The 25,517-nt window shown below is 37.3% G+C and overlaps 1 protein-coding gene across 1 annotated transcript in view; it reads left to right on the forward strand.

The window, feature by feature from the left end:
- Window positions 1-2,224: 2,224 nt before the first annotated feature.
- The window catches only part of LOC127655601 (threonylcarbamoyladenosine tRNA methylthiotransferase-like), a 483,546-nt gene continuing 460,253 nt past the window's right edge, over window positions 2,225-25,517 (forward strand). The window contains exons 1-3 of the mRNA XM_052143491.1: window positions 2,225-2,363; window positions 2,702-2,862; window positions 6,163-6,275. Coding sequence (XP_051999451.1) covers window positions 2,705-2,862; window positions 6,163-6,275 — 271 coding nt within the window. The 5' untranslated portion in view covers window positions 2,225-2,363; window positions 2,702-2,704. The remainder of the gene's footprint in view (window positions 2,364-2,701; window positions 2,863-6,162; window positions 6,276-25,517) is intronic.

The following is a 25,517-nucleotide window of genomic DNA, read 5'->3' on the forward strand; positions in this document are numbered from 1 at the left end:
TGAACGGTGAGCCACTGACCAGTAAAGTTACCTCCATGAAGTCGCGGAGCTTCCGGTGGCAACCGCTCTTTTAGCCAGTCATTAAGGTTGTCCCTGAAGAAGACCACAAGGGAAGAGTCAGGGAAGTCCGAAACGCTCGCCAGAACGAGGAAGTCGCAGATGTGGCCTTCTACCGGTCGGTCCCCTTGTTTTAGGCAGAGCAGCCGGTAGCTTGCCTGTTGTACTGCTGGATCCATAGTAGTGGTCGTTTGTTCTGTTATGATTTGAGGAAGAGGCAGACGGGGAGTGCGGATCCAAAAGCGGCTTTATTTGGCAAACATGAAACAGATAAAGAAATAAACAAACTCAGGAACAAATGAAAAGTCCACGATGGGAAAAAAGAACTAAATACTGGAAAACATAAAGGGGCTACACAGGTTGGGGAAAACATCCATGAAGGGCAGGGAAACCTCAAACGAACACAGAGAACCAGAGGAACAGGAGAAGCGAACATGCAACGATAACATTCAACAACAATCAACAAAGGAATGGAGGAACAAACAGGGTTTAAATACACACGGACACAATAAAGACTAAACGAGACACAGGTGAGAACAATGATGAGTGCAGGCAGTGAGGGAGGCCGGGAATTGTAGTTTTCTACAAGGACAGTGAGACTCGGGGCGGACAACAAGGAAAACATGACATGGAATGTGATCAGTGAAGGGTGAAACGGAAAACACGGGGCAGATAACAAGGAATCATGACATCATGGTTTTAAATGTGCTTAAGTAATGTTTCTCGTGACATAAAATCAGCCTGATATCTCAATTGTCTTAATTGGTTGAGACAGGCTTGTTAGCCAATTACTCATAAAATGAGCTTTTAAGTGTGTGCATTTATAAATTTTTCTTTTAAAGGTTTTTGTCTTAACCTGCACTTCCAAACTTAAGATGTACATTTGCTCAAGTGTCCCCCACAAAATTAATAGAAAATACACAAATGTAGCGACATTGTGTTCTCCTCCATGTGCACTGTGAGCGTTTGTGATAATGCCAGATGTACGGAAATGCACTGGGTTTTGACAAAATCATAAGAGAGTCTTAAGAGAGACCAACGCTGCCAGGGGTGCTGGGAACAATCGCACTCAAATTCGGACTGCAGCAAATGTGCCCAGTATGAAAACCATTTTTTATGAAGCATTGGGAAGCCCAAATCATTTCAGTGAATCCATGTAAATTAACTATATCAAATAAATGATTAATTGATTCACTTGAGTCTGTGCGCAGGTCTTCCGTTTGATTATGTAAAATATTTAGTTGCCTGTGTCACTTGTTTGTCTTAGTTATATAAACTTTTACATTTTCTTGTTTTAGTAGTTGTATTCAGTGTTGGGTGTAATGCATTACTAAGTAATAAATTAGTGTAATGAAATTACTTTTTCATTAAAAAAAGTAAAGAAAGGGATTACTTTTAATTTTTCTGTAATTTAATTAGTTACTTCTGTATGTAATTGTGTTAAATACTGTATAGACTATAGAACAATTCTATATAAAACAATAGTGAATTTAAAATCAAAATATAACATCTAATGTTAAAATGTATGTTTTCTAATTTAATGCAGCCCCCATAAATTCTTTGGCCAGTTCATATACAATTTATTTGATTTTATATTATTTATTTGAAAGAATTAAAAGAATAATTTCATGTCTGTCCTTGTATTATTCATCTGGTCGAGGCTAAAAAGTAATAAGTAATGCAATTACTTTTCAGACTGAGTAATTAGTACAGTAATCTAATTACACTATATAAGATGTAATTAGTAGTTAGTAACATTTTACATGCATTTACAGTATGTGGAATTTATTGTTGTCAAACTTTATGTTGATATGCCATTGTCACTAATAGAGACCGTCATTGTTCTTGGGCCACAAAATGGTTCTAAATCAGGATGGTCACCAAAAGCGAGGATGTCTGGTCACCGTACGCGTGTTAAAATACCACAATTCACTTAAAGGTCGAAGCCATGATAAACATGTGATAAATGGTTTAATATAGAAAGCATTCATAACATAAAATAATAATAATAAAAAAAAATATTAAAACCTTTGAGTAGCCACAAGTGCCCTAAACTGAATTAACTATGGTAGAATTAATAAGAATAGTGTGGTAGTCTGTATTGCCATTTTGAACTTTCCATAAAGACTGTCCTCTTTCGCTTGCCGTATTTAACAGAGGTCAGAGAGTGACGTTTCAGCATGGCCGCTTGAGAGCAAAACAACACGCACATAGAAACTCAAATAGCACCACAACTGAGGATTTTGCCTCAAGCTTACACAATTTTTTCAGCGGTTCATAGTAAAATAATATTTAACGTCTCTCCGGTAAGTTCCCGCTCTTAAATTGTTCATCAAAGTCTTGTTTAAGGCAAACACGTGGACTCCCGCGCTGGAGACTTCACATACTGATGCAAAGTTTAAGTGCATGTGTTTTGAAACACATTATATAACTTTTTTAGTGCTAGAGCTTGTTTTGAAGTCTTTCATAGTAAACTGCCTTACATGATGTCATAATAATTCTGCGACTATATGAGATATTTGTACTTTTAATATCAAATCGTCACACTGCAGAACTTTTTACAATGAACTGATGTGAAAAAATAAAACCAAAATAAAATTAATAATTGTAAACCGCCATGTTTTGGTGCATCTGTTTATATTAGATCATGCCATCTGTTTGTGAGTCTCCTGTTGATGATATTGAGGATATGGTGACCTCGCATGACCCCACTCCTCATGAACGCCAGTTCGCAAGGAAGAGCATTGTGCCTCGTGCTCGCAAACAAAAGCAAGAACCTGCAGGAGAAGATCTTCAGACAGACAGGTGAGACATGCATCAGGCGGTCACATTACAATAACTGTCACTATGGAAGGCATAGTCAGAATTTCACAGGCCAGGATTATTGGTGCACATGCTGCTGTGATCAAGGGTTACGTTGCATTCGATTTGATTCATGTCCTCTATCTTGAGTGTTTATTAATTTTGCATACACTCCAACTGATAACTTCTCGGATGCCTGGGGTGGAAACTATAGTTACTGAATAATACTTGATGAAATAATGAAAAGTGCACTTGGTAATTGTTTGGTAAATTAAAAAATAAACAATTAATTGTGATATATATATACACACACACACACACATACACACACACATAACAGTTAGTTCCGGTCCTCGATTGGATGAGACGCTCCATGAGCACTGATGGTCTGACATCATCAGCACTGTGACGCTTCACTGTGTGCATCACTCCGCTTGTGTTCGTCATCATAAACTAAAGTGTAAGAGCAGTGCATATGTGTTAAGAGCTAATGTAGGTTATGTGCCTCTTTTTACATCATTTTTTTTTACATTACATATGTTAGCCAGCAGGTGGTGGCAAAATATTTTTTGTGTGTAATATGAGTTGGTGATGTGAAGTGAATCTGTTAGTCATTGTTTACATAGAACAGTGCTCCGTGATTGCTTGTATAACTACTAAAGTTAGGAAATAGCTTTAATAGAACAACTTCAGCATGAAGGCTCATCACAGCTGAGAGACACAACAGACTGATTAATTCCACAACTCAAGTACTTAATCTTACTGGAGTTTCCACATTGGATACATATTGTTTAAAAGGGCGGAGGACATTGAGATTTCTATAGGGAATGACTCTTGTGCACCGGCTACCTCGAAATAGAGGAATACCCCTGCTTGGACTGCTATTTTACCACTGAGAAAGCTGAACGCATTTTTGCTTGGGTGTGGCAACAGATAATTGCGCACTCTCTCGCTCTCTCTCTCTCTCTCTCTCTCTCTCTCTCTCACACACACACACACATCCATCCTTGATTATTGAATAACTTGTTTGAAACAGTTCCGTGATATTATCTGATCCGTCCCGTAAGAAAGTAGTTCCATGCACAAATGCGTTTTTATGACCATACTCGGTTTTTCCTATTTACTTGTTTGTTGAACTGTTGTATATAAGCAGTATCACACTTGCAATCGTGCTATATGGCCCTAAATCAGCACTGCTGTGATTACCTACGGCACTTGTAATCGGACAAATCACAGCAGTGCTGAGGGCCATATCGCACTGTTGCTTGTGATATTGCTTAAAAAAAAAAAGAAAAAAAAAAATATATATATATATATATATATACACACACATACAAACAAAATGAAGCATTAAAGTAATGCAATTAATCATGTCTATGGACCATAATAAGGAAGATTCCTGAGCAATTCAAGCTTGAAGTACCACCTGATTTCACACAAAATGAGGATGTGTTTTTGTGTTCAAACACAGCTTGATGGAGCGCAAATCCGAATGTAGGGATCTCAAGACGTGTTTTTGAAAGTATTAACTTGACACAGCGACCTAAATATGGTATATTTATGATGCAACACAACCAAACTGAGATGCTCCTAAAGCATCTGTCTGATATAGGTGTACACTGACACGTGAAGCGAAAGTGTTAACTGCAGTTAAACTGCAGCAATGCTCAATGATATCAATTAATTTTCTTTCAATGTATTTACATTTACTTATTTGGCAGACACTTTTATCAAAAGCGACTTACAGTGCACTTACTACAGGGACAATCCCCCTATGAAAAAAAATCACAATATCCAATTACAGCATCCCTGGCTGAGGGATTGGTTTTAAATTTAAATTTAAGATTATTTAAAAAAACTTAAACCAAAGACATTTGTAAATTCAAATTGCACTTCAAATGAAAAATACAATATTAAAATAACGGAAGTGGGCAAAAAAATCCCCCCAAAAACCCCATATATAACCACATTTCCATTTACCGTCACTCAAGTATCTGTCTATGACAACAGGTGGAAAATTACTAAAACATATTAAGATCTAAAAACAATTATAAATGCTAACATAATAATTATAATGATGATAATAATCACTTTATAATATACATCATGGTTCGAGGTGAACATGTTTTTGTATTATTTTATGATTTAATCACAGATATTCTCTCTATATATAGAGTGACCCTGCAGAGTTGCGTTCACAATGTGGAAATGAAGCGAACTGAACTCAAAGCACCTCCTGAGCTGAAATGGTCATTTGCAGCATTCTCTTAGATGATACTATTCTTGCTATTTTTATTTTTTTTTCCAGAAGTCTGAAACTAAAAAATAGTGAGAACCCTTTATACGCACGTGCTCCACAAGACTGCACGACTCTGAACAAATAGTGTGTCAGACATGCACATAGATGGCTTTTCTATCATCTGTTGTTAAAAATATAATTAAGTGGGTTTCTTCAAGCACGTGTCTGTGTGTCTAACGGCATTTCTTGTGTCATTCTGAATCTGAGATGTCTTGCAGTTACCCACCATGCACATTGTATTCGCTTCCTGCAAATAAACATCTTCTGTCAGTGTGTACTTTGCTGCCTGTGTAATTTGGTATGTTGGTGAAGAACATCTGGCTTTCATTGCATTATTTAGGTTCATTTATTATGGGGTTGTAAAACCGGTAACACCGTACACTATGGCAACCCTAGTAAATGGTATAGACAACCGTATCTTGGGAATCAGCAGGTTTGATTGCTTAGAATTAAAAGGAATACGAGGGCATTATTAAAGAATCAGCTGCATCCTAAACCACAAATACTGTTCCTCCTTGTTCCTTCCGGTTTCCCAGAATGTAAATGCAATACAAATGTAACATTAACACTAGTCAAAAGCCTCCCCAGTCACCAAGTTTCAACACCACTGAACTTTTATGGAGTTTTCAGAGTGCTGAGTGTGAAAAAGATTTCCATCTCGCTCATGCCTCCAGGAGCTAGATCGTTTTAATGAACAGTCTAATATCCCATAACAGTGAAATCCTGACTGTTATCGCCATCTAGTGGATCAAGCTTGGAAATGAACCCCAGTTTTTATGAAGTTCATTCCATCTCACAACTTAATATTTGAGTTCTTTTCACAGGTGCACATTAAATGTATTTAAAACATGGCAGTGTTCCCCTGATGGTGTGGATTCTGTTTTTCCAACATAGTTTCATTTTGTATTTGTATCTGTCCTGCCAGGAATGGAATATCCACACAACCACGGGCACATAAATTACTCATTGATTTAATGCATTTAATGTTTCTCTCTGTTTGACAGTGTGATTCCTGGCACACAGAAGGTCTGGGTGAGGACATGGGGCTGCTCTCACAACAACTCTGATGGAGAATACATGGCTGGACAGTTGGCTGCCAGTGGCTATAGGATAACAGGTACTTAAACAGAACACTCTGCCTGCTTTGTTTATAGTATTACTGATATTCCCATCAGCAGCAGTAAAGTGGTATTAGCACAATTTACACTGCATGACTGGAAAATATTAGGGCACATGTAAAATATTTTAATATTGTTGGGTGAATCTCACGAAGAACATGTTTCATTCAAATCAAAAGAAAAAAGGTCACTTTATCTTAGTGTTTTTGTAACTGTGTAATTACATAGATAATTACGGAGTAATACTAATGAACTACATGTATTTACTGTGTAATTATTTTGTAGAGATGCTTGTACTTGGATATTATTTTTAGTAATTAATAATAGTAACATGTAATATGTGTAGGCATGAACACTGTAAAATAAATTGTTATCAGGAAAAAAGTCAATTATACTTTCGAGAAAGAAAATGAAGCATGACGACTGTGTGCCTCTACCCATATATAGAGCACTAGCACTAGGTGATTATATTATAATCAGATCCTTAACATATGTGAACAAAATGAGTAAACAAATAAGCAAATTATGGAGAAAAAAAGAGCAATATAAAGGTAAGAATCACAAGTTAACAACTGTTAATGTCAGCCATTGAGGTTATTTACTACTTAGAAAAAGCTTATTTAGAACCTCTTAACTGGCACGGACACTGTGGGCCGTTTTTGCTGGTTTTATTTAAGTTCAGTGTATTTTCTTTAAAATAAACTTAATTTTCTGTTATTATTATTATTAATAACCATTTTTTTTTACCTAAAAGTCCCTTGAGATTAACTCTCTTTTTCAAGGGAGACCTGGTCAAGAAAGCACACCATACAAGGCAAGAAGTTATAAGATCAACACAGTGAAAACGGACATAAGACACATTAATGAAAATAATGGACTACAATTACAGAATCCAGCTTATGCATAGTAATTGCACGCTTCAGTCATACAATTTTTGATCAAAGATTTGAATTCACCCAAGGTCACGAAGTGATTAGGATGTAATGTGTTCTGGATGGAATTCCATGACCAAGGTGCAAAATAAGAAAAAGCTGTTTTACCAAGATAAGCGCAAATCCTGGGTACCCTGTAGATTTGCCATCTAGAGGAGCGAGAATAATAACAGCTATTGATGAGTGACAGAAGATTGCACAAATAAGGAGGTAGTTTTTCCTGTATGGCTTAATAAAGAAAAAATTAAAAAAATACCAGTGATGCTGTCTCCTTAAGCTTAAAGAAGGCCACGAGACCAAACTATAAAGTACGCAATGATGTGTACTAGACAATTAATTGCTAATAAAACCAAGAGAACAATGATACACCGAGTCTAGACGGTGAAGTATAGAGGAAGCAGCATGCATGTAATTAATATCTCCATAATCTAGAATACTTATGAATGTAGCTTGTACAAGTTTTTCCTAGATGCTACATTAGGGTAGGCCCTATTTCGATAATAAAAACCCAATCTTCAGCTTCTTCACAAGGTATATTTCACCTTATGGCATACTTAATTTATGCAATCTGGCAAACATGCATGCGAGTGCACGCACTTTCTCCTCTTCGAAAAAAGTAGCGCTCAATAGTGCAATATTCTGCTCAAAGTGTGATGCATCCACTCCTTGTCCATTCGTGAGGCTGCGTGTGCTGTTTAGTGCCAAGTCTGCGAGAACCTTTTCAGAGATGAACTTTAATAAAATACCAAAAGATCTTCACACAGGACATGTAAGCAAAACCAAGTGAGAGAGCAATATGTTTGTTCATTGTGTTATATGTAAAATGCTGAAGTCCCTCACATCTGTATGTGAATGTTGTTCTGGTAGTAATAATTTACCAGTGTCATGCAGCCTGTTTTATTCAGTTGTGTGCTGAATGGGGTGCCAAAAAAAAAGCATTGAGACACACATCATGACCCATGAGCATGTACACTGGTTGATAATGTTCTGAGAATAAAACAATTTTATCCTCTCTGCGGCCAACATAAAAATCTAAAATTTCAGAATATTTTATTTTACTATTAAACCAGACACCTGATGTAGAGTGTTAAATTACCACTGCATTGAAGTATGGTAAAATAATGAATTTTATTTAGTTTTACTAACACATGACCAAAAAGTAGCAGCAAAACTTCAAGCAATCACAGAATGGTCCCACCAGTCTGTAAACACTTGAGTGCACTTCTACTCCTGGGCTTAAAAGATACAACTATGCAGAAATGTTTATCTTCTCCCTTCCATGTTCTACATAATGGCTGATATGGCCCCTGTTCCAAAATAATTGCACACTTCTGCTCAATTGAATATGTAAGACTAATACTGTAAATTGGCAAGCAGATTTCCTTGAATCCCAGCAAACACACAAAAATCCCTTCATTTTGTGAACACACATTTGCTTCATCAAAACTTCTAAACGTGTATGATTGTGCAAATCAGTATGTCCTAATTTTGTTGTCACTTTCAGCAACAGATCATGTGGAGAAAAAAACGAAGCAATAAATGTTTTGTACATGAAAAACTGTTATGTTGTTTTAGTAGCATTTAAACATTATTTAATCCATTAAATTAGTTTTTTATTACGATACATCTCCATTTTACACCGAGCACCCCAACTATTCAGAATTCACATACTTCAGAAGCATCCTCGTTGATTTTGATCTGGGGGGTGCCAATTCGGTTGGGAAAAACAGTGCCTAGGCCGGCCCTGCTAATGGAAACTTATTGTAAAGTGTTACCATTATATTCAAGTATATTGAACTAATTTTTCAGTCTAATCAAAAGAAAATGTTTACACCTGTTACTGTTAGAATTTTGTATTTGTCAGAAATATAAGATTGGAAATATTGGAGGTAAATTTCATTTAGTCCCACAAGATGGCAGTCAAACCTATTTACTCTGAATCTGGTTGAAAACAAAATAGTTTCTTTATGAATGAACAGAATCATTTCTCGCTTATATTTACAAAAGTTTGTTATTTTGGATTTTATTTTTACAATAGTTTTTATTTTATTTTAATGTTCTTATTAGACCATTCCCAAGTTTTAAAGTGTATAATTTGATACAAATCTTGTAAACTCTGCAGATGTGATTGAGGATGGCTAATTCAACTTAAGTATTATGATCTCATAGTGTAGATTTAAATGTCAATTTGGGAACTTGAGAATGTGCCAAATTTGGGAGGAATCTGCTGTGGTTTTCTTTAGCATTCTTTGGAAGTTCTATAATGCTGTCTGCTAGATCAGTGTTATCAGCAGGGGTTAATGACCGGAACCAGTATGTATACTTTAGCCTGTTCCTGTCCTCTGATAAAGGCACAATGGCCCTCTTGTGATGCTGACCGGTTTGGCTGGTCGCTCAGCATGGCCATCTGGTAGTTTTCAGCATGCCTGTCTGAAATGAATCTTCATGCTGAAGAGATTTTGGAACCATGGGGTCATCTTGGCTGGACATATTGAACTCTGAAGCAAGATATATATATATATATTACACACACACATTTTGAATTTGCTGCACGAACAGTGTTGTCTTCAAATGTTTTTGTTGAAAATGAGTTGGATAAAAGGGTTTGGTGTGGAGTTGGCTTCATGAAAAATGGTGGAAGACAAATGGTTGATATACAATGGATTATAATCCTGTCATTCATGTCATTTCAGTTACAAACTATGTACACTACCAATGAAAAGTTTTGACACTGGATTTAATTTATGATTGTAATCATTTTGGATCTGAATTGAAATTTTTGTTTTGTCCAAACTTTTAACTAGTTGTAGATATATTATCGTGTGTGAATTAAAAATTCACATTAACACTGACAAAGAAAACAAAGGCCAGCGTACATGGGTTGAATCAAGCGCTGTAGGTTTTTAATCACAGAAATGCTGCATGCTCTGTTTTCAGACACCAGTAATTAACTAGAAATATTTTAGCTTGACTAAGGCAACCGTTTACAGCTGTCATGAATTATACAGGACCCACACAAATGAGAGGGGCTTTCAGACCACAGCCTTTCTCTCTTTAGCTGTGGGAGTTTCCATGTGTCATTTATTTGAAGGTCTCACATAATTGAAAGAATTTTGACCTCGGAAAGCTTGCAAGTTAAGCTCAATAGTGTGAAAAAGTATTCAGTTCAATTGTAAAAAGGCAAAGCAGGTTGAAGGTTATTTGCTCTACGTCTAAGTTTGTGACATTAATGGAGGCAGAAAATGTACTCTCTCTGTGTGTGTGTGTGTGTGTGTGTGTGTGTGTGTGTGTGTGTGTGTGTGTTTTTTTTTTTTCAAATGAAGAAAATAAATGTCCTTCTCATGCTCTCGTGGGAGTAATCTTGCAGAGCCAGATGTTTGAGTGCCTTCATAAAGCCTGGTTCACATTTGCATCTTAAATTGTAAACAGTGAGAGGCTGTTTGACTGACATGTAAGGCAACAAACCACAGTTCTGTTTTAATGTGACATTTAAGGAACGCTAAAGACCGGAGTGCAACAAAGTGATCGTTTAATCAAATAATGATGCAGTAGTCACCTTGAATGGTTGTACAGACAACAATCAGTAGAAAATATGTGTAGACTTTGTGGATGAAATTTGGACCTATTTGAAATGGTTGACTTTCTATATAGCGCTCAAAGTAGAAAATTCTTCGTAGAATTCAAATGGGCTACACAGTTTACGAGGCACTTTTTTTTTTTTTTTTTTTAAACATCTTGCCAAGTCAAACTTTCAGGAAAAATTCTTATTGGCTGTTGAACACCTTAAGGCCTTTGCATATTCCTTCCTTGAGTTTCTTCAGCATTTAATGTCGATGATCAAAATAGCTTTTTGTTTTTTATCGCAACCAGATGCACAGGTTTTGGTAACTGCAGCAGCATCGGACACGTGATTCAAGGCTTGTGTTGTTTTGGTCAGGGCACTTCATCACTGTAAAAAAACAAACCCCTCGCTTTGTTGGAGCTTGAATGTTTATTTCAGGTGTTAAATGCTCCATAAGAATATTGTATCTATTCAAAATTTTCATCAAGACGAGAAATCGCGTTTGGTGAGCTAAAGCCTTTACTAGCATTGGTCCATGTCATTGGTGGGTGTGACCCAGTGCTCCACCTAATTTGTCCCCAACATCTTTTCTGGTTTGTTTCTACACTCAGTCGAGATCAGTCAGCACGAACACACTAGAGTGCAGAGTAGCCGTTGCATATTGTTGCCACGTAAAGTGTGTTTGCATTAGCGGCATGAATGTTAACATGAAAAATTACATAATAACTTCATATATTTTATTTTAAATCGCTGTGTGGTTTCCCCCACTGATCTTGTGGATTCTATTAATTAATGTTGTTCAATTCATGCCTCATTCTGTCACATTGGTTAATGTTTTGCACGTAGTTTGCTGACAGTGTGCGTCTCATGTTACACATAGCATGCTTTCACTTTGGAGTATAAACAACGTTTAAGGTGCGCACATTTTTCTTTAGGCGGCCACAGGATAAAGCCTGAGCTTTTTTGGTGAAGTTATGGCACCATAATCAACATCAGCTAACCCTGACATTGTATTCTACTGGGCTACTTCAAATCCTTTGAAACCGTAGACCCTTCTGGTGGGACTCCATTAGAGGGACTAGACATCTGAAATGCTAATGGGAGAGTGGGGTTTGTGTTACTTCCTCCTCGCCTGAAGCATTGAAAGCGGGCGAACGGCTCCACAGAAAGGGAACTTGCAGGCAGAATTGATTCCTGGTTCTGTTTTGCATGCGATTTCTATGTTGCTCAGACTGTTTAGATGAGATGGGTAATGGACAGGTGGAGTATATGAAAATATTACATGTTCTGAGCCTCTTTATTTGCTTGTTGTTTTTGAACTGCACTGCCCAGAGAATATATATGTAATTTTAGGCATCTCTCTCCAGAGGGGAGTTTGGTGGGAGGGACAAATCTCTAGCTGCTGTAGGACATTAATCACAAGCTTCTAACGTGCAAATTAACTGTTCACCCCCCACCCCTAGCCCAACACACACCGAGGCCTGTCAAATGTACCTTAATTGTCTTCTCTTTCACTCATTTGTAATTTTCAGTCAGGGACGGAGGCAAACATAGGTTCCTTGCTGGCTTTTCTCTTTATTTTTGTCTTCATCTCTGATCTTTCTCAGTTATGTTTGTTTTCCTCTTTTCTCTCAGCATGTCGGTTGCATGTGTTTGTTGTCACACAGGATGTGAGCGGTTTGTCAACTAATTGTGCCACTTTTGTTTGTTTCCTTTCAATTGTAGCAAAATTACTATAATTGTACCTCTGAAAACTTGGTTTCATTTAAACTTTAGATGTGGTTGACCTTGTCGTTTTGCCTGTTCATTTCTGCTGCGTATGGCAAAAAGATTTTGTAAGGTCCTGGGGGTGGGTGGGTGTGTGTGTGTGTGTGTGTGTGTGTGTGTGCGCGTGCATGCGTGCTGTATACATTTTATTTTCCCTGAAATCGCTATAAGCAGGTTATTTTTCTTATTCAGTCATTTTTAAATCTGTATTTTCAAACTGTCATGCCAACAACATGTCCTCTAAACCTCTTTTTACTTTTAAGGATTTAAATCCAAACTATTTTCAGAGATTACAGAGTGTTAAAGATGATAGTTTGGGCGTTATACAAGGACCAACACTATAATTAGTGAAAATATGTTTTGCATTAGAGTGAATGTGTGTAATTATCTTTTTAGAGAACTTTCTATGGAAGCCTGTTATATAATGGCAACTCCTAGTGGTTTTTGTATTCTTCTTGAGATTCGGGACTCCAAACACTTTTTGTGTGGGAGAAAGAGTGTGACCAGGCATTGAGTGGCTGCCGCCTGACAGCTGCCGACACATCATGGCTCCTCTGAGGCTGGAAGGGGTTTTATTATCAGTGCAGGGTCTCAACAAACTCACACGCGGCACACACACCTGCTCTCATTATGGAAAAGATCTCAGTCTTTTTGTTCTTGTTTGGGTTCTCGTTTGAATTTTTATGTGGATCTTTTGTATTTATGAACTACAATTATTGTGAAAACTGCTAAACCCCAAAATAATTGAAATCAGGCCTACTAACATTGAAGTGTCGATTTTATTTAGGTAAATAGAATAGACTGGGACTTAACTTGGTGCTTCAAGTCACTTCTAAGAATACCATGGTATTACTATGTCGAAAATACATAGTATTCCTATGGCACCATAACAACTAGATAAAAAAAAAAAAAAATAACATTTAGTTACTTGCTGGCAAAAGACTCTTAAATGTCAGTTTTTCTGTTCTCTACATATGGTTCAGGTCCCTCCTTTGGTACAAGGCTTGGAGTTTTATCGTCCAACAGGTGAAAATATAGTCCAATAGCTTAGAAAAGTAATAGTACAACTTTTCTCTACCAGCTGCACAATTTGAGGTAAAATTCATGTCTGTAGCACAAACGGTGCAGGGAGATTTACGCCCAGAGGTATAAATCTGAATTATGTAACTTCTGCACCACTAGTGCCACCAAACGGAATTGCTAACATAAGCATTGTTTTCAATACAGCTTTCTGAATACACCACCTCCTGCTGTGGATCGAACAAACAGATAGTGCAGCCCCCAACTCACTCCATTGATCGAGCTAATGTTATTGTCTCTCTTGGAGTTTTATTTAGTTTTTTCAAGGAAATTAGCCTATGAATGGCTTACTAATGGGATAGGATAAAATAGTTTAACACAGAAAAAGTTAGAGAACTAACCTCCATTAGTAGTAATACTTACATTAACATGCACCATAGAAACGGCATGGTAAAACCATGATATTTTTTGTTAGTACCTCAGGACTACATCGCCTTTTTGTGAGATCACGAAACTGTTCCATAAGCTGTGACGTTCAGGTCTCTGTTCCGTCTTTTTCCTCTTCTCAGCGACTGTGAGATCAGCACGGACCACAGGAAACCACAAGCCATTTTGTGGTTCCTCAGTTTTCCTTGTGATGGACACTCATACAGAAGTGACTGTCTAGATTGGCCACAGGCAGGAGGCTGTCACGGCCAAATCACTTGAGATTAGGGGCAATTCTCTGGATTTTCTGTATACACCTCACTGCTGATATGATTTTAGTGTGTGCATTTCACTGGCCTGCATCTCAGAAAGGCTTGATTGAGGTGTCCAGAAGGTGTGTCGGCATGTATAATGAGGAGTTGAAGAGTGTTGCTAGAGGATGGATGTGTATTCAGTCATGTCAGAAACTCCAACTGGCTGTCTATAGGTTCTATATTTAGAGTTCAATAATATTATTTCTTGCTTATAACCTTCTTTCTGCTAGGGATGGAAATCAGCAGGGAACTGCCCATATTATTTCATTTCTGTATTTCAATTTTAAACTCTGATTTGTTAATTTTGGTTAATCATTACTGTACGTCTTAACATCAGTAAACACAGTAGTTAACATTAACAATGGACAGCACTTTTACTGACCTTATCATTTAAAAGTTGCATAGTTTATGCATTATTAATGGCCCACATGTTTGGTGTGTTTAAAGGCAGAAATGTGAAGCTTATCATTTTATAAAAGCAATTACAGTAATTCTTTGGTTAAAATGTGTGTAATATTTGAGCTGTGATGTTGTTTAAATTGCCATTTTTTTACAGTCATGTAAGGGGTTTACAGCATTACAACATCATGGCAATGAAGTTGTAAAATGTGATATTAATTCACACCAAAAAGCTTAGTGATTTAATCACACTAAAATCATGTTAACACGCATATTGTTTACGTCATGTACTTTTGAAACGGTGAGTATTTTAACATTTACAAAGGAAGTGAATGGGGCAAACATGTAAGTGCCTCACTGGAACCCAGACTTTTGCTTTTTTTTTTTTTAAAGAAAAGGAGGGACGAGTCGAAATGCATTTTTGTGGAAATCAACATTATACCACAAATGCTCTCGATTGAGCTTAACTTCAACTGAACCCGGAATATTCCTTTGAAGTGGAATGAATAGAACCTTATTGCAAAGTGTAACCTTGGTATTTGATTTACTTGTTTCTCATTCATCTTCATTGGACTTTGGTGTTTTGTACACATTTTGTTTTCTCTCCCCCCACCTCTACATTCCACAATGTGGGAGCGAGATTGTTTATAAAGCTGTATTTACTACTTTTGATTGCCTGCAGGTGGCACTGTTTACCCACAAAATGGGTACTGTTCTTGTACTGTTAAGCGCTACTATAAAAAAAACATCTCTGTTGAATTTTGAGCTCTCTGGGAATGCATGATGTCAGTCTTTGATTTGTAAAAGCAGGTGTTAAACAGCATGTTTTGTTTTTCAGTGGTCTTCAGTGTGCAAAGACATGATTTACAGCAAGTACAGGTTTTATCTTAAAAGAGTGAAAACACATGTATACTGTTGTAAACAGGAATTCAACTGTTGCGATATGAACTGACCTTGTGATTTAATACCATTGTGATATTCTCTGTTCTCTTCTGTTGTTTTGAATATTCTCAAAGCATGTGTTAAGATTGAGAAGTGCCAGTCTCAATGCTGATGTGGCAAAAATCTTTACTGTATGATTTTTGGAAATATGATACATATGTTAAGGTGTGATCTGAAGTGGTAAATGTAATATTTCAAAAGTCCAGGGCATAAAATCTAAACATTTGTCAGTCACATTTTAGCCTGCTTTCTCACCATAGTATGCTAAAGAATACATTACCTTTTTGCATTTTAGTCTAAATCATGTTCATCTGTAGGTGGCACTCTTGACTAGCGATTCAAGCTACAATGACGCCGATCCCAAATGTACTTTTTTTTTTTTTGCTTTGCCAGGCATCAGCTTAAAAGAAAGTCAGCTAGGATCTTTGGCATTGACGGACAGGAGCCTTAATGATTTACATAAAAACATAGAGTATTACTGCTAAACATTAACCGTTAATGTTACAGCTTCCAAGTTCTATATGCTTGGAATCTGTCTGCAGGTTCTCATCCACTAAAACATCTCATTCTTTTTATTTACATGCTGTTCTAATGACAGAAAAAACTTAATGGCATGTTATTGCTCAGATTTACTGTTGTGTAAACCGATCAGTTAATTTCTAAATGTGTATTGCAGGTACTGTATTTATTAATAGCTTTCCCTAAGGTGTTTTATCACTTTATCTGTGTACTTAATTCCATGTTTTCAAGGTGAGTAAATGTGCACACATTACATATGTCACTGTTCATTCATAAAATAGCCCTCGCTCGCTCTTCTGAGAGTGGCTGAACTGGGTCTACGCAATATAACTTGTCTGGTGGAGGCAGCCAATGAAAGCGCACGGCTGCTCCTGATGCCCCAGCCTCCTTCTCCGCTCGCCGGGTACAGAGCAGCTCTCTGCTTGTGTGTTCAGCTTCCATCGTTTCTCCAACTCCTCGATACTGTGCTCCGGGAGTAATATACAGTACTATGACAAACATCTTTGCCTTCCCCAGCATGAAGACTCTGCTACACCTAAAGCTGGAGAGAGGACAGTCATATGTATAGAAGAACAACTGGAAAAGAGGACTGATGGAACAGGCAGGTGAGCGGAGGTGCCGGCAAAGCTGTATCCGCTCGTAACCAAGCGTGAGCTGCACTACTGTTATTGGCTAACCATCATGCAGATGCATGGATGAGATTCTTGTGGAATGGAAGAGATGAGGAATTTTCAGCATTTACCCTGGACATATTGTTTTATGATGAGATTAGTAGGCTACTGTGCTCCCTGTGTCTTTTTTCCTCAAATTACAGAAATGTAGGAGTCATGTGGACTGCAAATGATGTCATTTTTCTTGTTTTTTGAAAAACTCATGTGATTCATCCGGGAGGGTTTCCTACCATGGGACACAAGTTAAGCACCATGAAACCTCAAAACTCTCAGAGTTCTTTCATTATGCACTTGCGGTTCACAGTCAGGGCTGTCTTTTCTACCCAGCTGATCTTGCACACAAACATCTCCAAGCATAGAGTATTAGCAAACTTTTCAAATAAATTCCCCAATTGAAATGCATGATTAATTTCATTTTTAAACATCATCTTGTGCCTGTGGTCCACATGGCGTTTGCTGAGGAAAATGAGGGTAAACGGTCATGCAATAATGACATGATTGAGAGGGAAAAGGCTACATTTATTTGTGGTCTTGGATTTCCTGCTAGGTGGGGCTGTTGGCATCCCTAATATCTGCTGCGGTTTAGTGATCCTAGTTTGTGTCATAGCCCCATCAAGTAAGGCATGACCTCACTAAACGACTGAATCACTGTACTGCTCACATAACACAACAAGAGGTCTTGTAAAATACTAAACAACATAACGTAGATGAGGTGCACAATTACATGCGTTTAAGAGAAATCCCCAACCTATGGCGAAAAACTGTAGAGTGGATACTAAATCTTTCCAGAAATGGAGGTTCATGATAGTTCGCTGTTCAAGTTGTCTGAACACTGATTTTGTCTGGAAAAATGTCACAAGCAATGGCTGGGAAGACGTAGGCAGCAATTCCTAACTGTTTCGCCAAAAAACAAAATGGCACAATGCATGGCATTCCAACCATTTAATTGTTTTGTGAGTTTATTACAATAAAACCCCATAATGATGACATTGTAGTCTTTCATTCCTGTGCAAAGATGCATGATAAGATGTGATTGGCTGGAGAGGATCATCGTTAAGATCAAAGATGCTTGAAAATATCGCTGTGTTTGTGATGGCTCAAGACTGACCCAGATCACATCGTTGAACTGCTTGAAATTAATGAGCATCGCCAACCACAGTGGGCATCGATTTGGCTGTGATCTGCGACTCCAAAATCGGACCAGAAATCGTGAGGGCACAGCTTAGAAGCAATTAGCCTCAACCTCACACCTTTCATAAAATCCCACTCTAAAGATACTGTGGAAGCAAACCTGAACATGCTAAATGATTCACTGGCAGGTTTCTGATTTGCTAATTTTCACATTGCCGCTCCCCTTAATCCCCCCCACCTTTAGGGATTCCTCAAGACCCCCATTTCAGATATATCTGCTGGGTAATAGTGACACCAATATACTGTAGCACTATAGCACATAAGACAAGTAGACCACAGACTTCAGCAATATGTTGTGAGCTTGCATTCAGGTAATTTATTTTATTTATGAAAATGGTTTCAGGTTTCACTGGTTCTATTATTCCAGAGAACATTTGAAGTGTTCTGTAGTTCATAGCTGTGCTTGTTGTCCCCATCAGCTGTTCTCTCAGTTAGTCAGGGCTCCACCCTAAAAAATAACTAGCAAAATTACTGAATTGGTTTATTTTAGATGGTTATTCGGAAGCAAGAAGCCGAATTGGATGAACTGGACGATTCGATTTAAAAAAAAAATTGTATAAGAGCTAAAATTGTTCTTAGTCATTCTTTACTGCAATGGGGCGGCCCAGACACAGAGGCTACAAGATTACATATTAAATGAAATCCCTGATGCAGTTTGTGCAACTAAAATCCCAATAATAACCAGGAAAAAAAAAAGATTTGGTGTATAACTCGGGGATTTTTAATTATAAACAAGCCCGGAATACAAGGACTTTTATTTTGAAATGTGTGTCCTTCCATCTGCTCATATAAAAGGACAAGGGGAAAAAAAAGCACTTACAATCATTTTCAGTATATGACACTATAAACATTAGAAAGTCAGCATTTTCATGTCACAAAATGAGCAGTAACTCACTAACTGTAGATTATGTCATGTAATTGCTGATAAATGTCCACAGTGGTGGAAAGAGTACTGATTTTTTAAAATATTTTTTTTAAACTTAAGTACAGGTAATGAAGAAATAATTGTACTGAGTACAAGTAGATGTTCAGAGAAATATTAGGACTCCTGTAATTGTAAATAAGTAATTTGCAAAAAAAAAACTGCTGCAGTAATTGTTACAAGTTACTATATGAAAATTATATTATATATAGTATATACGCTTCTACTTTTAAAACACTGAAGACATTTTTGTCCTTGAAAGAAATTGATGCTTCCATTCACCAAGGATGCATTAAACTGATCAAAACTTCTGCCAAAATCATTAATTGCAAATTATTATTATTATTATTACGGTTTGAAATAATTGTTTTAAGTGGTATTTATTCCACTGTATATATAATTTTTTTATTTACCTGTGATGGCAAACTTATACGGTGTCACCTATTCCTTACAAAAACTTTCTAAAGTGCTCATTTGGTACTCAAGAAAATGTTCTTAATAGAACAATTGAAAATGGTTGCGCTACCAAGCGGAAATCGCAATACATTGGGTTCTTTCCCCATTTGCTGAGGTATTGAGTTCTTACAAGTTGCTTTACACTTGCAAGTCAAATTTTGGTTTTAAAAATAAGCAAAAAGAAACACATTTCTCCTGAAATTCTATTTGTTTTAGAGAGATGAAGGCTATTACATGCATTACTGTTTGGAAAAAAGAATCTCTAACCAGGATAGAGAGGGAAGCGGAAGCCTTGATTCACAACAAAAAGACATATCAGTCTCTAGTTTGAGAAACAGACTCAATAATAAACGGTAATCAATAATGTTTGTAATTTAGTTTATTGGTAATTTAACATTTATTAATTCATTTAAAAGAACACTCATTGTGAATGTATCTTCACGTGGCTCACGCTGTGTTGTTGCATGCAGTGAGCTCATCTCAATGAAAAGGTGGAAAAGGAGCAGGAGACACTCTGGCATGCTCTAAAAATGTAATTCAGTAACTCATGAGATGATATCTGCCGGAACAGCACATGAACAGGGACTTTGATATGAACACACGCAAAGTGTTACTAACTGTACTGAATGGCGACTAAATTTTAAAATATTGTAGCAATTATTTTTGGTCACATTTATGACCATTTAGTCGCATTCTGGAGCCCTGCTGGTTTACATTTTTCAAATTTTTGGTCATTAACTTGCTCTTAAAGTGAGTAGGGAGGATATGAAGTGTCTGACTGCTATTGAGCTGTAAATCTAAAATGGAGGTCTTATAATTTCGGTTCCTCAAATTTTCCAGCATTTTTGCAAGCTCTATCATTTTGGGATTTTTCCCTCTTAAAAATTTCATTTTTGGGTGAACTTTTGTCATGAACTCATTCCAACCATGCATTATTTTTTCCTTTAGGGAACACAAAAAGGATATGTTTTTCTATATATAGAAATTGAATGTTAGTTTTTATACAGCTTATATCCAGAAAGTACAAAGCACCATAGAAGTATCAAAACTAGTCTGTTTGTGAGGAATTGATTCCATCCGTTGCAGGTGTCTAATCATTTGCAGTTACGACTTTCAAACTTGCAGCTTTACGATTGATTATGTTGCACAATTACTAATGGCGTTTGGTGTAAGTGATGTCAAACCTGCCATGATTATTACATTCCCCATTCTAGGGTTGGAGTGTCATATGTATTGTGCATGTGGATTCCCATCCCAACCGTCCAACCAAAAAGAACAATAACAATTGAAATCAAGAAATTAAGTTTATTAAAACAAATAAGAAAATTTGAGGACTTCAGAATGCGCAAAAATCACAATGCACAAATCAAATGTGCCCCAAAACATATAAATATTTGTGTATGTTTGTGCAAATCATTTTACAGCAGACTGCTTTGTGAATGAGTGCCAATATAAAGCTGGATTTTCAAAAAATTTGATTCTCAAGCATGGATCCGCACCAACTGTTCGTGTTCCAGCTTTATATCCTGAAAATGCAAGTATCGCACTTTATATTTTGTAGGGATGCACCGAAATGAAAATTCTGGGCCGAAACCGAAAATCCAGGATGCACTTGGCCGAAAACCGAAACCGAAATTTTTACCTATTTAAAAAAAACAAAAAAACAATTTTGTGTATAATTGTATTAATTTGATACTTTTTCAATAATTTAATGAATCTGAATTGAAAAACTACAAACCAATAAAATAAATCACACTTTTATTGAAAGTAACACACCAATATTGGACAAAAAATATATTAAAACTATGTTAAATATTATTATTCTTTCAGTTCTGTAAAAATCTAATTTTACAGATTTTATTAACAATTATCCAAATAATGTAAAGTTTTAGAAAACTATTATATGCAAAACAAGAGTCAAGTAATGAACTTAGCTAACATCTTTCAAAAAGTTTAAATATGCAACAGTAATTTTAATTAAAACAACAGGCAGAACACAGAATGGCAGAGGGCCTCTATTCCACTGATCTATATATATAACTATAATATATAATTATATATATAGATCAGTGCTCTATTCTGTTTATGTAAACGTATGTACACTTTAAGTGAAAATGATTGTGCAAAACAGCAGTAATTGAACTAAATCCAACCTCAGCTGTAAACGACAGATGTATCCTCAAGTGAAGAACAAGTGTAATGTAATTGCTATACACATCATATTGGACCGCTTTCTATTTAAGTACAAGTGACAGGTTTCTCTTCAAGAACAAAAGTTGCTAAATTTTCTGACAGTCTCTCCTGTCTGAAAGCTCATCAAGAACATGAGATTCTGCACTGAACAGTCTCTCACTCTCTGTGCTGGTGCTTGGGCAGATAAATACCTGTGCGCAATCCGCGCAAGCAAAGGAAAGCGGTCTTTGTTTATGCGACCGTAGTCAAGGGGATTGTCGCTTCTGGCGTAGTTCAGTGAAATACGTCTCAAGTTGTGGTGTAGCAGCGCTAGTTGTGGCACTGCTGTGGATCGTGGCGCTTTCCTGTAGAATCTCTTGCTGTACTCTATGTATATATATCTTGAAAGTTCTGATGAACAAACACTGCAGATCGCAAATTTGATGTCCTTATCAGAAACTTTCCAGAATTTCCACACCGCTGACATAATCGGCCTTTGTTTGGTAGCGCCGTTGTGGAATTATCTAACAGCCGTGATAAGGGCTAGATCGATCCAGATTGAAATCAGAGCACTGCGGGGCGAGGCGAAGAGGTATATATTTTCGGCCTTTTTCCTCTTTCGGCCGAAAACCGAAAGTGCCATTTTCGACCGAAAATTTTCGGCGGCCGAAATTTCGTTGCATCCCTAATATTTTGTGAATGTTTGTAAATCGCCATTCCAAATGTGGTTGTTAGCTGGTTCCACGGCTAATGCAGCTAAAGTTACCATAGTCTCTGATTGTGTTCACAGAGACTGATATATTCACACATATATGGCTGAACTCCGGTTTTTACGCTGTCAGTCATATTGGTTCAGATTTGTTGTTGCTGTAATATCGGAAGCACGATGTAAAGGCAATCCCTCTTCCGGAAAGGGGGTGGGGAGCAGCAGCTCATTTGCATTTTAAAGAGACGCATGCAAAATCTGCTTGTTTTTGATTCCACCCAAAAAGAGGCATTTAATACATGGTTTAATAAATGATCCGTGTGGCATTTTGAGCTGAAACTTCAGACACATTCTGGGGACCCCTGAGACTATTACATCTTGTAAAAAGGGTCATAATAGGTCTCCTTTATAACAAAACTTCAAAGTAAGTTACCTAACGTATGAAAACAAATACATTTATACATAACCTAACTTCCTAACCATCAACAAGTACAAACTTAAGACAAACAAAAATGGGTAGGGCTCTCTTACTCTCCAAACTCAATCATCTTACGAGTCACATAACTCGACAGCAAAGCCAAAGAACAAACAGGCAGGAAACAAAACACAGTTTGGTCTGGTGACAGGGAAGAGAATCCAGGAGCTCTCACACGCTGTCCTAGAGTTCTCGCAGATCCACTCTAGAAGGTGCTCCCTGACATCCGGTTTATGCAGCCTTTTAAACGGCAAGTTAATTGATTTGCCAGTACAAATCACGTGGACATCGGTCAAGTTAATCCATTCCTACCCACTTAAAGAGAGAGAGCAAAACATACAGAACACCCAATTCTGCATCAAATCAACACCAAATCTTATAGGGATGTAACATTCTAAAGGCAATGTTTTAAATTTTTCACAAAGCGTAAATTAAATTTGAGGGATCAGGTGGATAGGAAAGAGCAGCTGTGTGTTCTTTCTCAATATATGTTTAAAGAAGGAAATGCTACGGGGTTGAATTGACTTAAGGGGTAGTAAATGATGTTCAAATTTTCATTTTTGGCTAAACTTTTTCTTTAATGACCATATTCCTTATCACAGGTCATTAACTGATTGAAGATCATCACTTTTAGTAAATGGACACATACTATGACAACCTAATTTGGCCTGTTGTCATAGCATCTCCAAAGCCATATATCTTTCAGCTAGTTTGGGAGGTTGTCTCAGAGATCTCTGGTGATGACTTCTGCTCTGGTCTGACTATACAGCCCTGAAGTGGCTGTCGGTCAGATGGATTTCTCATGCTGCAATCTACACCTCTCAGTCTCAGGGAATTGTGTCAGTGTAACCCAATGATGTTTTCATCCGATAAGCCTCATTCCTCTTTCCGTGACCTCCCCTCCACCCTGAATCGCATAAACACAGCTCAGACTGCTCAAATCAGTGTTCTCCCCCAGTATTGCCAGTCACAGTGGGATGAAATTATCTTTTGATACTGTTACATCAAGAGAAATGGAAAATTCTAGATACCAAATGGTAGAAGGTGATGGGTTGCACGTAGCAATCGGCACCTTAAACCAATTGCAGGATTGCTGTGTTAAGGCTCTGACCTCTCACCTCAACACAATAACTCCTGAAGCCCTGGTCTGGAGCGTGGGCCGATGACTTTGATACATTTATTTTCACGTGCTATGTGTGAGTGAGGTTACTGGAGAAACTAGGAGCTGCCCAGGTCAACTATTACTGCATTGATGTATGAGAAGGCTTTATCCTTTTACCCCTTTTATACCAAACATTTCATGCTGCGAAAAATGCAGCCACACAATAGTTACATTAGCCGCCGCCTTGTCAATTTAATTAGATTTTGTTAATTTTAACCAAAATTGCATTTAAAGAAATAATCATACCCCCTACCCAGTGCATAAATTCCACAATATGGGATTAATTCTATCTTTTGAAACAATTTGTAATTGAATTAACACATTCAGTCAGAGCCATGCTAGCTGCTACAGAAATGCAATGCCTTGTAAACCACACTTGCAGAGAGCAGGAACTGTTCAATCAATATGCTTAATTATTCTCAATAAAAGCTGAAGAGAGTGCAGCCAAATGGAGCAGAACACAAGGGTTTCGAAACTTATTTAAAATGAATTATTTTCTAACTCGACGTGGTACTCAAGCTAAAAAAAAAAGTGGGTGTGACACAACAGCCAATGACTTTGCAATGATGACGTGTGTGTCTTAAAAAAAACAAAAAAACAAATGGATGCAAAGAACGTGTCCTCTGTAAATGGCTCTTATGTCCATTTCAGATTTTCCAACTCTATTGCAAAATTGATTATTGTCGACTGATAAATGTATGGCTTTCCTCAGCCATAAATGTAATATCTGGCTTTAAAATTTATAGGGTATTTCTCAGCAAATATTGATATGAATTTACGATTTCATTTGATTATTCATTGGCACATCATGTAATTGTATATATTTTATTTACGATTGACAGCCCTTGTCATATTTGTTGCGGTATGTCATTGCCGTAAAAAAAAAAAAGGGATTTCAAATGGAGGAGCTCTTGTGAAAAGAACAATCCAAAAGGCGTCTTCGTCCTTCATCCCAAAGACCCTGACAAAACTACGGCTGAACGAGATGTTCGCTTAATTTGCTTGCTTTTTGTAACATGTCACTTTGTTTCCCGAGTTTGAAAAAAGTCAATGGAATGTCACAACATTACTGTTCCAGTGTCCTTGAGAGCGAATTAACTGCAGAATATTTTTTTTTCCACTTATGAATAGATCTGAGGAGAAAAGAAAGCTCTTAACTCTCTTAACAGACGGATAAGTAATTAAAGCAGCATTGAAGGCCATAATACCAAGCGGAAACCAGAGACGAGCTTGTTTAGAGCTGCAGTGGAAAATGACAACAGAGGATGAGGGTTTTCAAGGCAGCTTTTAAAAGCTTCGCTATCTGCCATACTTTTTTTTCCTTTCGCCTTTCTTTTATTCACCAGCATCATAACACACTGAGTTCTTTTGCCATCAATTTTAATGAATGCATTACCCTGACCACCTGCTGAAGGAGAGCGGCGTGGCTGGGTGACCTGAGAGGACAGGACTTGTTATGGATTATTTCTGCATGTCCGGATCCTCGGCCTCCTTGGTGCAGCCATGCCGGATAAATACAAATGAAAGAGCAAAATGCTTTTGAAAGCCTCCAATGACTCAGACGCAATAGTAATTTGCCTACAGCGCACACTGTTTGTTGCAGCT

The sequence above is a fragment of the Xyrauchen texanus genome, chromosome 15, assembly GCF_025860055.1.
Source record: "Xyrauchen texanus isolate HMW12.3.18 chromosome 15, RBS_HiC_50CHRs, whole genome shotgun sequence".
Classification (NCBI taxonomy): Eukaryota; Metazoa; Chordata; class Actinopteri; order Cypriniformes; family Catostomidae; genus Xyrauchen; species Xyrauchen texanus.